At 45.6% G+C, this 14,579-nt stretch overlaps 1 protein-coding gene across 4 annotated transcripts in view; it reads right to left on the bottom strand.

Annotated features, from left to right (window-relative positions):
- TNNT1 (troponin T1, slow skeletal type) overlaps positions 1-14,579 on the bottom strand; it is a 197,691-nt gene that overhangs the window by 73,832 nt on the left and 109,280 nt on the right. For all 4 annotated transcript variants that reach the window (XM_063942833.1, XM_063942831.1, XM_063942834.1 and 1 more), the window contains 2 exons: positions 6,048-6,069; positions 5,436-5,496 (listed from right to left, as the gene is read on the bottom strand). In XM_063942833.1, coding sequence (XP_063798903.1) covers positions 5,436-5,496; positions 6,048-6,069 — 83 coding nt within the window. The remainder of the gene's footprint in view (positions 1-5,435; positions 5,497-6,047; positions 6,070-14,579) is intronic.

The raw sequence follows: 14,579 nt of genomic DNA, 5'->3' as shown, positions 1-14,579 counted from the left end.
TTTCCGGAAACGGTAGCGTTTTCAGCCACACGCCCCTGAAACGCCGTGTTTCCGCCCAGTAACACCCATTTCCTGTCAATCACATTACGATCGCCGGAGCGAAGAAAAAGCCGTGAGTAAAAATACTTTCTTCATAGTAAAGTTACTTGGCGCAGTCGCAGTGCGAACATTGCGCATGCGTACTAAGCGGATTTTCACTGCGATGCGATGAAAAAGAACGAGCGAACAACTCGGAATGAGGGCCATTGTTTTTATGGATTTTGATAAATTGTCACAGAGGAACAAATTGGTCTTTGCTAAAGATTGTATTCCACCTTTATTGTGAAGAATGTTCTGTGGGTTTTATTAATTATTGGGGACTTATATATATATATATATATATATATATATTTATTGTGGCAGTCCAGTCCGGATGCCACCCGGGTGTTTGCAGGACAGAGCACGACACTTTGGTTTCCCTGGGCCAAAACAACCTGGGTTTAGGACTGGACAAGAGGAAGCCCAGGGAGGTGTTGGGACACAGCAGGTTGTCATTCGGCCTTAGCACGGACGGTTCTGGGTCCCTGGGGGTTGGATGGGAGAGAGAGAGTGGGCGGGCTCCCATCCATGCACGTCCAGTTCAGGTTTTGGAGCAGGCGCTCCCAACAATCAGTCACACCTGTGCCACACTTTTATAAAGCTCGTTAGGGCAAGGGCTCAAGGCTCCTGATGCCAACAAGTGGTCAGGCGATAGAGGGCGGGCCAGTGGGTTAGAGACAGGGAGCCTGAGATTTGTGTACATGCTGTTTGTGGACTGGTGCCTGGTTAAGGTTCCCTGTAAACTTGCTGTGATAAAGACCTGTTTACTGTGCTGTGGAAGTAAACAGACTGCTGTCTCCATACAACTGTGTCAGTGTCTTGTCTGGAGGAAGGTCGCTTTGTTACTATATATATATATATATATATATATATATATATATATATATATATAAAAAAATAGGAAATAGTTTGGAAGTTTCTGGTGCTGCACGGTCATGGGCCTGATTCTGTTCTGAGTCAAAACAATCACCAGGCAATGCCGGTGTTCATGTTGTTGAATGATTATATGCAACTGCGCATGCGCAAACATTTTGGAAAATCTCTATGATGCATGCGTTACACATGTACGTACAGAGGAGCTGTGGCTATAGTTTTAGATGGTATCAGAAAGGTGGCGAGAAAGTGCTAGGCGGTGACTGGGAGGTGGCTAGTAGTACTGCCTGCAAAAATGGGCCATTCAGTGAGCGTATTACAGGAGTGTCGCAGGAGTGTCAATGCAAGTGAGTGCATTCCCAGACACAGCCACAAGCATAGGAGGCCGTGATCAGACAAGCACACTGCACCAGCCATAGGACTGATGCAATTTTCAGTGATGCAACCAATGGTGGCCTATAAGGACATACAAATTATTGTTACAGCGTGCACGGACACTAAAAGAGGGCATCTCAGTACTTCCACATTCAGTCACAATGGAAATAGTTTGTATGCCATTTGCATAAACTCGCAGACAGACAACCGCCAATATATGTTGCTGCATTCGCTTTTTGCGACTCAGAATCAGCATGTCTTCTAAGGAGTTTCATAACTTTAAATATATTGCTAGAATATTCTTCAGTCCACTTCAATTACAACCATGATTATTGACAAACATAAAATTTTTTAAGTAACTTAGCGATAAATGAAAAGAATGAATAATATTGTCAGGTCACCCATAGGAATAGCAACAAATTACATTATTCATTTCTTCATTTAAGTGTTAGGTCTATATTTTCTGTTGGGCAATTAAGAACCCATGTATAGAGCCCAACACATAAATAGAAGGGGCAGTTTGTAGTTTAGCGCTACCCTGAGGTTAATGATTGGGTGTGTATCCAATTGTCACTGACCTAGGTTGGGGGTGTTGTGAACTCGGGGGTTCTCCCGATGGTAGGGGAGAGGAACCACAGTTGGGTCGGAACAGGGATGGCTTAATATAGGTCTTCCTCATACAGGACTCTGACAGTAAAGCTTGGTGAAAATATTAAAGAACTTTATTGCAGGAAGAGAGCAACACAATGTCACATAGCAGAGAAGGAACGTATGGGAAATGTCCAGGCCTATAGGAGAACTTGTAAGCAATGCAAAGGATTCCAGGAAAAGAAGTACTTGTGAGTGTTGGTACAAGATAATAATGATTGAAGAACTTGTAAGTGATGTTTTTAAAGATACTGGTGATTTGAAGAACTGGTGAACGGTGGTTAAAGACTCTGACGATTTGAAACACTTGTGAGCGGTGGTTAAAGACACTGATGATTTGTATGACTTGAGAGCGGTGACAAAAGACACTGATGATTTATAAAACTTGAGAGCGGTGGTTAAAGACACTGATGATTTGTAGAACTTGAGAAAGGTGGTTAAAGACACTGATGATTGGTATGACTTGAGAGCGGTGATTAAAGACACTGATGATTTGTAGAACTTGAGAGCGGTGGTTAAAGACTCTGGCAACTTGCAAAACTTGGGAGCGGTGGTTAAAGACACTGATGATTTGTATGACTTGAGAGCGGTGATTAAAGACACTGATGATTTGTAGTGCAAAAAACGAAATACCAAGGTAATTCGCCCGGCGCTGTCAAGAGGAAATGCTGAACCTTTAAGCTGCTGTATGAAGGGATAGTTAGTCCCTCATGAAACAATAGGGATAGGGGTATGTAAACAGCGCTAGGAAACTGGATATGGAAAAATAATAATCACAATTTATTATAAAAATTGTTGCAACAACTAGACCATTCAATTCATATATATGTATAAGTATAAAAAATAGTAAATATAATTTTGATAAAAAACGTGTCAAGCAGGGCAAGCACAGCAAGTTTGTTTGGTGTATTACCACACGAGGAAGCCGGACATGATGCACTGATGAAGATCCTTGGAATTATGCCACAGTCCTGGGTGCACTTTGCAATGCTAGCAGTTGAAAGTCCAAAGAATTAGGCGAACCTTTAATGCTTGGTTCCAAACCAGATGCAGTCCTGTTTAAAGCTGGATCTCTGGTGCCTTTGTGGACATCTGCAAATTTCCCAATTGCTGATGGACTTCTAGGCTTGTTCCAGGTATAATTGATGATTCAGTGGTGCACGGCTCCTCCAGACCAACGCGTTTCGCTGTATCAACAGCTTTATCAAGGTAATGCTTGGTAAAGCTGTGGATACAGCGAAACGCGTTGGTCTGTAGGAGCCGTGCACCACTGAATCATCAATTATACCTGGAACAAGCCTAGAAGTCCATCAGCAATTGGGAAATTTGCAGATGTCCACAAAGGCACCAGAGATCCAGCTTTAAACAGGACTGCATCTGGTTTGGAACCAAGCATTAAAGGTTCGCCTAATTCTTTGGACTTTCAACTGCTAGCATTGCAAAGTGCACCCAGGACTGTGGCATAATTCCAAGGATCTTCATCAGTGCATCATGTCCGGCTTCCTCGTGTGGTAATACACCAAACAAACTTGCTGTGCTTGCCCTGCTTGACACGTTTTTTATCAAAATTATATTTAACATTTTTTATACTTATACATATATATGAATTGAATGGTCTAGTTGTTGCAACAATTTTTATAATAAATTGTGATTATTATTTTTCCATATCCAGTTTCCTAGCGCTGTTTACATACCCCTATCCCTACTGATGATTTGTAGAACTTGAGAGCGGTGATTAAAGACACTGATGATTTGTATGACTTGATAGCGGTGATTAGCCCGCAGCACACGCTGACTCCAAGAAGCACTGGTGACTGGAACACACCAGCCACAGTATACGCTGAACTGTGCAGCAACTGGCACCTGGAAGTGCCGGAGACACTGGGGTACGACTGCAGAGAGATACGTCGGGAACAAGAGCACTGGCATCCACGTCAGGGGAAAAGACGATACTCAGGCGCCGAGGCTCTGCCTGGCATCTGACTTTGAATCTCGCGCCTCCGCCGGATTGGCGGAACAGTCTGATGACGTCACCTGCTCCCCGCCCACGTGATGCCGGGTGTCATGGCGGTGTACCTGCCCCGGGGAACCGCCGGGAGCCGCGCCAGCCAGACGCCGGAGCCCGTGGACCACCGAAGGCGGAGGCCGCAACACAAACCAGCAGGCACGCAGGGGTAAGCGCGGTGAACGCCGCCTATGGCGTGTGACACCAATGTGTTTTTGCCATGGTCACGGATGCATCTTGCCATGTTATGTTGATTTCCTTATATGCCCCTTAACAGTGAGTACAGTCACCCCCCCCGCACACGTCTTTGCCCTTGCGTCACATTGTAATGTTTTGTTACACACTCACCCCCCTTCCTGTTACCAGTATACATTTCTACTGTTACAGTATATGTTAAATTAGTATTTTGTAATAATTCACATTCTCTCCATTCATCATTTTCATATTTCCATTTTCCTTGGGGGCAGCGCTAAACCTTCCCTTACTATTTATGTGCGATATATGGAGAGTAGTTGCCTCTTGATCTAAGCAGCTCCCGCCATATAGATGGTGACCCCGTGTCAGTGCGCTTACACTTCACCAAATAAAACATAGAGCCCAACAGCTCAGATATAAGGAAAGTGACCATCTACAACAGTGGTCAGGGAACGGGTAAATTACCCCAAATGGGGTCAAAATGAAATTCCTGGGGGTAATGGACGGTTGCGCTGCCGAGACACAGCCCAGACCAGCACCAGCCGGCTCGCGATGTGATGTGCTGATGTCGCACCACGCTCCCTCCTGCTCGCCCTCGTCTGTGCTCCTGGCCGCCCTGTGCTGTGCTCCTGGCCGCCCTGTGCTGTGTTCCTGGCCACGGTGTGACGTGCTGATGTCACACCACACTCCCTCACGCCCGCCCGTTCTGGCGCCGGTATGCTGGTCGCCAGGGGCCCGGCCGCCGGCATACCGTACTACACCCATGAGGGAAGAGGGCCCTACTCGTGAGAGCTTACATTCTAAGGGTGTTTTGGGGAGAAAGTGTTAATTAACCCATTCATTGCCAAAAAATAATTGGTCAAAATAATAATAATAATAAATACTATATATATATAGTATCTCAGAAATGCCATATAAACAGTGATAACCGGTATATATGCACAATAATATAGGATTTCCTTCCTTTCAAATCAAAGGGGTAACGTCGGCGTATCTAAATATATTTTGGGGTAAAAGGTAAAAAATTCCCTGACCCCTGATCTACAAAAACACTTCATGCAATTTCCTGGTATGAGCAAATGCAGGGTTCTTGAGTGCCGAATATATTATTTTAGGTGATCAAACTTAAAGCTACAGTATCACGGTATTTGCACATACTGTAAATAGCACTCCTAGTTTGACATGGAACTCATTAGAGAAGTGCTCTTCATTAGTAAAAGACATACAGTACTAGAATTAATTATACATATGATATTCTTACATCAAAGTCAACTCTTTCTCCCTCTGGGATTTTTGGCGGAGCCAACTGGGGCATCATCGGTCTGTGAATAAAAGAACATAAACCATATAGTGTCTGTCCATGAACATGTACGCCCACCAACACCCACAATTGTTCTCTGTCTTCTTATCTCTCAAGTGTTAACGACACACCTCATAGATTGTAAAATGGTTTGGGCAGAGCCATCATCACTGTCTGTTTTATGTTATTACATGTCATTCATTTGTATTATCATCTCCTAAATGTATTGCACTTCGTAATATGTTTGCACATAATATATATATATATATATATATATATATATGATAACAATAGGAAAAATAATAATAAAAAAATATGCAAAAGAGGATTTCATTTTACCATCATACACTTGTATAAAAATAAGGTAATTTAACAAAATAATCAAAACAAATCTATTATTCTTTATATTTAATGTTTTATAACTAGTGTTCTAAATATATGATTGGTGACATGATTAAAACATTAATATGACTTCAATGTAATCTTTTTTGATTTAACGAGAACTATTGCAGAGGGAGATACAGTATTTGCCTGTTTGACAGCTTAATGCGCCTATTAAGATAAGACACTCACTTTGGCCTGGGTCGTTCCTCCTCTGTTAACAAAGAGAGAGAGAAAATATTATATCACAGTTTACAATGAATGATATGTGTGATGTTATACCACTGTACACTTCACATGGGTCTAACCAAAGTGAGTCATGGCTTACACCTATTACAAGCCTATAGGGAAGGTGTAAACACATCTGTACTGATATTGGGTTTTACAATGTAACATCACTTACGTTTCCATCACAAATTGATGCCAATTAGCACTGACAGCTAGTGGTAAAATTGTCCCTGCCTCCAAGCAGTGTTGTGATGAACTGATCCCAAGAGATTGAAACTGCGTTTATAGCCTGCCTGTCAAATGCTTGTGTGTGTCAATTATACAAGGAGTAGTTTCATGCGGAATGAACGTCCCATCTAAAGCATCACTCTTTTAAACATACATTTTGCTATCTTTGTAATGTTTAACACACATTTTTTAATAGTTGACAAAAACACACACACACACACACACACACACTATACTGTATATAGTTAAGTTTATACTTAATATATATACAGTATATGAAGCATGCTGTCTTTCATACAAGACTTCTGACGGCAAAGAACTAGGTTCTACCAGTTATTTTGTGATCCATTCAGGATACTGGCCAGGATGCCGACGCCGGAATACAGACACTGCTTGGAATGCATACCGACATGGATAGAAATGACGGCTTCAGGATCCGAACGCCGGAATCCCGAACATCCTCTGCCGGGACTCTATATTGGTAAGCTGCGGGGAAGGGGTTGTTTGTGTGTGTGAGTGTGTGTGTGTGGGTTAGGCACCCCTGCGGAGGGTTAGGCTGCGTAAGAGGGAGGGTAAGGTTTAGGCTGTGTGAAGAGGGTAGGTCACCGGCTACTTTGCAGAGCAGAGTAGCTGTGATCACTTGCTCTCCCATCTGCCCCCCTTTCCCCGCTGGTGGGACACTGCTGCAGGCAGGTGGGACTGTGGGACGGTGTCCAATTAGTGGGACTGTCCCGCAGTAATCGGGACAGTTGGGAGGTATGCAACATGGTTTATTCCAGGTGCACAGTAACTTGCTGTTATTACCTTGCTCCTAGCTCAGAATCAGTCAGTAAATCTTTCCACTGTATGGTAATAATCAGTCCAAGGAGCAGCCTCAGACTTGTACATAGGACACTTAGGCCCAGGCAGGATGGCAGTATTCCATAGGAGGCGAGTTGCTCTTAGTTTCTACTTGCCGACTTTATTATTTTACATTTTCTATAGGCAACGTATAATTCAGTTACTTTCACAAAATCTTAATTTGTTTAATTGGAATCTGTACTATAGTGGGAGTGGGGTAAGATGACTCTGTACTATACTGGGAGTGGGGTGAGATGACTCTGTACTGTAGTGGGGTGAGATGACTCTGTCTAGAGATGTGCACTTGAAATTTTTCGGGTTTTGTGTTTTGGTTTTGGGTTCGGTTCCGCGGCCGTGTTTTGGGTTCGACCGCGTTTTGGCAAAACCTCACCGAATTTTTTTTGTCGGATTCGGGTGTGTTTTGGATTCGGGTGTTTTTTTCAAAAAACCCTAAAAAACAGCTTAAATCATAGAATTTGGGGGTCATTTTGATCCCAAAGTATTATTAACCTCAAAAACCATAATTTCCACTCATTTTCAGTCTATTCTGAATACCTCACACCTCACAATATTATTTTTAGCCCTAAAATTTGCACCGAGGTAGCTGTGTGAGTAAGATAAGCGACCCTAGTGGCCGACACAAACACCGGGCCCATCTAGGAGTGGCACTGCAGTGTCACGCAGGATGGCCCTTCCAAAAAACACTCCCCAAACAGCACATGACGCAAAGAAAAAAAGAGGCGCAATGAGGTAGCTGTGTGAGTAAGATAAGCGACCCTAGTGGCCGACACAAACACCTGGCCCATCTAGGAGTGGCACTGCAGTGTCACGCAGGATGGCCCTTCCAAAAAACACTCCCCAAACAGCACATGACGCAAAGAAAAAAAGAGGCGCAATGAGGTAGCTGTGTGAGTAAGATAAGCGACCCTAGTGGCCGACACAAACACCGGGCCCATCTAGGAGTGGCACTGTAGTGTCACGCAGGATGGCCCTTCCAAAAAACACTCCCCAAACAGCACATGACGCAAAGAAAAAAAGAGGCGCAATGAGGTAGCTGTGTGAGTAAGATAAGCGACCCTAGTGGCCGACACAAACACCGGGCCCATCTAGGAGTGGCACTGCAGTGTCACGCAGGATGGCCCTTCCAAAAAACACTCCCCAAACAGCACATGACGCAAAGAAAAAAAGAGGCGCAATGAGGTAGCTGTGTGAGTAAGATAAGCGACCCTAGTGGCCGACACAAACACCGGGCCCATCTAGGAGTGGCACTGCAGTGTCACGCAGGATGGCCCTTCCAAAAAACACTCCCCAAACAGCACATGACGCAAAGAAAAAAAGAGGCGCAATGAGGTAGCTGTGTGAGTAAGATAAGCGACCCTAGTGGCCGACACAAACACCGGGCCCATCTAGGAGTGGCACTGCAGTGTCACGCAGGATGGCCCTTCCAAAAAACACTCCCCAAACAGCACATGACGCAAAGAAAAAAAGAGGCGCAATGAGGTAGCTGTGTGAGTAAGATAAGCGACCCTAGTGGCCGACACAAACACCTGGCCCATCTAGGAGTGGCACTGCAGTGTCACGCAGGATGGCCCTTCCAAAAAACACTCCCCAAACAGCACATGACGCAAAGAAAAAAAGAGGCGCAATGAGGTAGCTGTGTGAGTAAGATAAGCGACCCTAGTGGCCGACACAAACACCTGGCCCATCTAGGAGTGGCACTGCAGTGTCACGCAGGATGGCCCTTCCAAAAAACACTCCCCAAACAGCACATGACGCAAAGAAAAAAAGAGGCGCAAAGAGGTAGCTGTGTGAGTAAGATAAGCGACCCTTAGAGATGAGCGGGTTCGGTTTCTCTGAATCCGAACCCGCCAGAACTTCATGTTTTTTTTCACGGGTCCGAGCGACTCGGATCTTCCCGCCTTGCTCGGTTAACCCGAGCGCGCCCGAACGTCATCATGACGCTGTCGGATTCTCGCGAGGCTCGGATTCTATCGCGAGACTCGGATTCTATATAAGGAGCCGCGCGTCGCCGCCATTTTCACACGTGCATTGAGATTGATAGGGAGAGGACGTGGCTGGCGTCCTCTCCGTTTAGAATTAGAATAGATTAGAGAGACACTTGATTTACTAATTTTGGGGAGCATTAGGAGTACTCAGTAGTGTACAGTGCAGAGTTTTGCTGATAGTGACCAGTGACCACCACTTTTATTTATAATCCGTTCTCTGCCTGAAAAAAGCGATACACAGCACACAGTGACTCAGTCACATACCATATCTGTGTGCACTGCTCAGGCTCAGGCCAGTGTGCTGCATCATCTATTATCTATATATAATATTATATATATCTGTCTGACTGCTCAGCTCACACAGCTTATAATTGTGGGGGAGACTGGGGAGCACTACTGCAGTGCCAGTTATAGGTTATAGCAGGAGCCAGGAGTACATAATATATTATATAGTGAGTGACCACCAGACACACAGTGCAGTTTATTTAATATATCCGTTCTCTGCCTGAAAAAAGCGATACACACAGTGACTCAGTCAGTCACATACCATATCTGTGTGCACTGCTCAGGCTCAGGCCAGTGTGCTGCATCATCTATATATATATTATATATCTGTCTGACTGCTCAGCTCACACAGCTTATAATTGTGGGGGAGACTGGGGAGCACTACTGCAGTGCCAGTTATAGGTTATAGCAGGAGCCAGGAGTACATAATATTATATTAAAATTAAACAGTGCACACTTTTGCTGCAGGAGTGCCACTGCCAGTGTGACTAGTAACCAGTGACCTGACCACCAGTATATAATATTAGTAGTATACTATCTCTTTATCAACCAGTCTATATTAGCAGCAGACACAGTACAGTGCGGTAGTTCACGGCTGTGGCTACCTCTGTGTCGGCACTCGGCAGCCCGTCCATAATTGTATATACCACCTAACCGTGGTTTTTTTTTCTTTCTTTATACATACATACTAGTTACGAGTATACTATCTCTTTATCAACCAGTCTATATATTAGCAGCAGACACAGTACAGTGCGGTAGTTCACGGCTGTGGCTACCTCTGTGTCGGCACTCGGCAGCCCGTCCATAATTGTATATACCACCTAACCGTGGTTTTTTTTTCTTTCTTTATACATACATACTAGTTACGAGTATACTATCTCTTTATCAACCAGTCTATATATTAGCAGCAGACACAGTACAGTGCGGTAGTTCACGGCTGTGGCTACCTCTGTGTCGGCACTCGGCAGCCCGTCCATAATTGTATATACCACCTAACCGTGGTTTTTTTTTCTTTCTTTATACATACATACTAGTTACGAGTATACTATCTCTTTATCAACCAGTCTATATATTAGCAGCAGACACAGTACAGTGCGGTAGTTCACGGCTGTGGCTACCTCTGTGTCGGCACTCGGCAGCCCGTCCATAATTGTATATACCACCTAACCGTGGTTTTTTTTTCTTTCTTTATACATACATACTAGTTACGAGTATACTATCTCTTTATCAACCAGTCTATATATTAGCAGCAGACACAGTACAGTGCGGTAGTTCACGGCTGTGGCTACCTCTGTGTCGGCACTCGGCAGCCCGTCCATAATTGTATATACCACCTAACCGTGGTTTTTTTTTCTTTCTTTATACATACATACTAGTTACGAGTATACTATCTCTTTATCAACCAGTCTATATATTAGCAGCAGACACAGTACAGTGCGGTAGTTCACGGCTGTGGCTACCTCTGTGTCGGCACTCGGCAGCCCGTCCATAATTGTATACTAGTATCCAATCCATCCATCTCCATTGTTTACCTGAGGTGCCTTTTAGTTGTGCCTATTAAAATATGGAGAACAAAAATGTTGAGGTTCCAAAATTAGGGAAAGATCAAGATCCACTTCCACCTCGTGCTGAAGCTGCTGCCACTAGTCATGGCCGAGACGATGAAATGCCAGCAACGTCGTCTGCCAAGGCCGATGCCCAATGGCATAGTACAGAGCATGTCAAAACCAAAACACCAAATATCAGTAAAAAAAGGACTCCAAAACCTAAAATAAAATTGTCGGAGGAGAAGCGTAAACTTGCCAATATGCCATTTACCACACGGAGTGGCAAGGAACGGCTGAGGCCCTGGCCTATGTTCATGGCTAGTGGTTCAGCTTCACATGAGGATGGAAGCACTCAGCCTCTCGCTAGAAAACTGAAAAGACTCAAGCTGGCAAAAGCACCGCAAAGAACTGTGCGTTCTTTGAAATCCCAAATCCACAAGGAGAGTCCAATTGTGTCGGTTGCGATGCCTGACCTTCCCAACACTGGACGTGAAGAGCATGCGCCTTCCACCATTTGCACGCCCCCTGCAAGTGCTGGAAGGAGCACCCGCAGTCCAGTTCCTGATAGTCAGATTGAAGATGTCAGTGTTGAAGTACACCAGGATGAGGAGGATATGGGTGTTGCTGGCGCTGGGGAGGAAATTGACCAGGAGGATTCTGATGGTGAGGTGGTTTGTTTAAGTCAGGCACCCGGGGAGACACCTGTTGTCCGTGGGAGGAATATGGCCGTTGACATGCCAGGTGAAAATACCAAAAAAATCAGCTCTTCGGTGTGGAGGTATTTCACCAGAAATGCGGACAACAGGTGTCAAGCCGTGTGTTCCCTTTGTCAAGCTGTAATGAGTAGGGGTAAGGACGTTAACCACCTCGGAACATCCTCCCTTATACGTCACCTGCAGCGCATTCATAATAAGTCAGTGACAAGTTCAAAAACTTTGGGTGACAGCGGAAGCAGTCCACTGACCAGTAAATCCCTTCCTCTTGTAACCAAGCTCACGCAAACCACCCCACCAACTCCCTCAGTGTCAATTTCCTCCTTCCCCAGGAATGCCAATAGTCCTGCAGGCCATGTCACTGGCAATTCTGACGAGTCCTCTCCTGCCTGGGATTCCTCCGATGCATCCTTGCGTGTAACGCCTACTGCTGCTGGCGCTGCTGTTGTTGCCGCTGGGAGTCGATGGTCATCCCAGAGAGGAAGTTGTAAGCCCACTTGTACTACTTCCAGTAAGCAATTGACTGTTCAACAGTCCTTTGCGAGGAAGATGAAATATCACAGCAGTCATCCTACTGCAAAGCGGATAACTGAGTCCTTGACAACTATGTTGGTGTTAGACGTGCGTCCGGTATCCGCCGTTAGTTCACAGGGAACTAGACAATTTATTGAGGCAGTGTGCCCCCGTTACCAAATACCATCTAGGTTCCACTTCTCTAGGCAGGCGATACCGAGAATGTACACGGACGTCAGAAAAAGACTCACCAGTGTCCTAAAAAATGCAGTTGTACCCAATGTCCACTTAACCACGGACATGTGGACAAGTGGAGCAGGGCAGGGTCAGGACTATATGACTGTGACAGCCCACTGGGTAGATGTATGGACTCCCGCCGCAAGAACAGCAGCGGCGGCACCAGTAGCAGCATCTCGCAAACGCCAACTCTTTCCTAGGCAGGCTACGCTTTGTATCACCGCTTTCCAGAATACGCACACAGCTGAAAACCTCTTACGGCAACTGAGGAAGATCATCGCGGAATGGCTTACCCCAATTGGACTCTCCTGTGGATTTGTGGCATCGGACAACGCCAGCAATATTGTGTGTGCATTAAATATGGGCAAATTCCAGCACGTCCCATGTTTTGCACATACCTTGAATTTGGTGGTGCAGAATTTTAAAAAAAACGACAGGGGCGTGCAAGAGATGCTGTCGGTGGCCAGAAAAATTGCGGGACACTTTCGGCGTACAGGCACCACGTACAGAAGACTGGAGCACCACCAAAAACTACTGAACCTGCCCTGCCATCATCTGAAGCAAGAAGTGGTAACGAGGTGGAATTCAACCCTCTATATGCTTCAGAGGTTGGAGGAGCAGCAAAAGGCCATTCAAGCCTATACAATTGAGCACGATATAGTAGGTGGAATGCACCTGTCTCAAGTGCAGTGGAGAATGATTTCAACGTTGTGCAAGGTTCTGATGCCCTTTGAACTTGCCACACGTGAAGTCAGTTCAGACACTGCCAGCCTGAGTCAGGTCATTCCCCTCATCAGGCTTTTGCAGAAGAAGCTGGAGGCATTGAAGAAGGAGCTAAAAGGGAGCGATTCCGCTAGGCATGTGGGACTTGTGGATGCAGCCCTTAATTCGCTTAACAAGGATTCACGGGTGGTCAATCTGTTGAAATCAGAGCACTACATTTTGGCCACCGTGCTCGATCCTAGATTTAAAGCCTACCTTGGATCTCTCTTTCCGGCAGACACAGGTCTGCTGGGGTTGAAAGACCTGCTGGTGACAAAATTGTCAAGTCAAGCGGAACGCGACCTGTCAACATCTCCTCCTTCACATTCTCCCGCAACTGGGGGTGCGAGGAAAAGGCTCAGAATTCCGAGCCCACCCGCTGGCGGTGATGCAGGGCAGTCTGGAGCGACTGCTGATGCTGACATCTGGTCCGGACAGAAGGACCTGACAACGATTACGGACATGTCGTCTACTGTCACTGCATATGATTCTCTCAACATTGATAGAATGGTGGAGGATTATATGAGTGACCGCATCCAAGTAGGCACGTCACACAGTCCGTACTTATACTGGCAGGAAAAAGAGGCAATTTGGAGGCCCTTGCACAAACTGGCTTTATTCTACCTAAGTTGCCCTCCCACAAGTGTGTACTCCGAAAGAGTGTTTAGTGCCGCCGCTCACCTTGTCAGCAATCGGCGTACGAGGTTACATCCAGAAAATGTGGAGAAGATGATGTTCATTAAAATGAATTATAATCAATTCCTCCGCGGAGACATTGACCAGCAGCAATTGCCTCCACAAAGTACACAGGGAGCTGAGATGGTGGATTCCAGTGGGGACGAATTGATAATCTGTGAGGAGGGGGATGTACACGGTGATATATCGGAGGGTGAAGATGAGGTGGACATCTTGCCTCTGTAGAGCCAGTTTGTGCAAGGAGAGATTAATTGCTTCTTTTTTTGGGGGGGTCCAAACCAACCCGTCATATCAGTCACAGTCGTGTGGCAGACCCTGTCACTGAAATGATGGGTTGGTTAAAGTGTGCATGTCCTGTTTTGTTTATACAACATAAGGGTGGGTGGGAGGGCCCAAGGACAATTCCATCTTGCACCTCTTTTTTCTTTTCTTTTTCTTTGCATCATGTGCTGATTGGGGAGGTTTTTTTTGGAAGGGACATCCTGCGTGACACTGCAGTGCCACTCCTAGATGGGCCCGGTGTTTGTGTCGGCCACTAGGGTCGCTAATCTTACTCACACAGTCAGCTACCTCATTGCGCCTCTTTTTTTCTTTGCGTCAAGTGCTGTTTGGGGAGGGTTTTTTGGAAGGGACATCCTGCGTGACACTGCAGTGCCACTCCTAGATGGG

The sequence above is a fragment of the Pseudophryne corroboree genome, chromosome 10 (genome assembly GCF_028390025.1).
Source record: "Pseudophryne corroboree isolate aPseCor3 chromosome 10, aPseCor3.hap2, whole genome shotgun sequence".
NCBI lineage: Eukaryota > Metazoa > Chordata > Amphibia > Anura > Myobatrachidae > Pseudophryne > Pseudophryne corroboree.
This window is presented reverse-complemented; position numbering and strand designations above follow the sequence as displayed.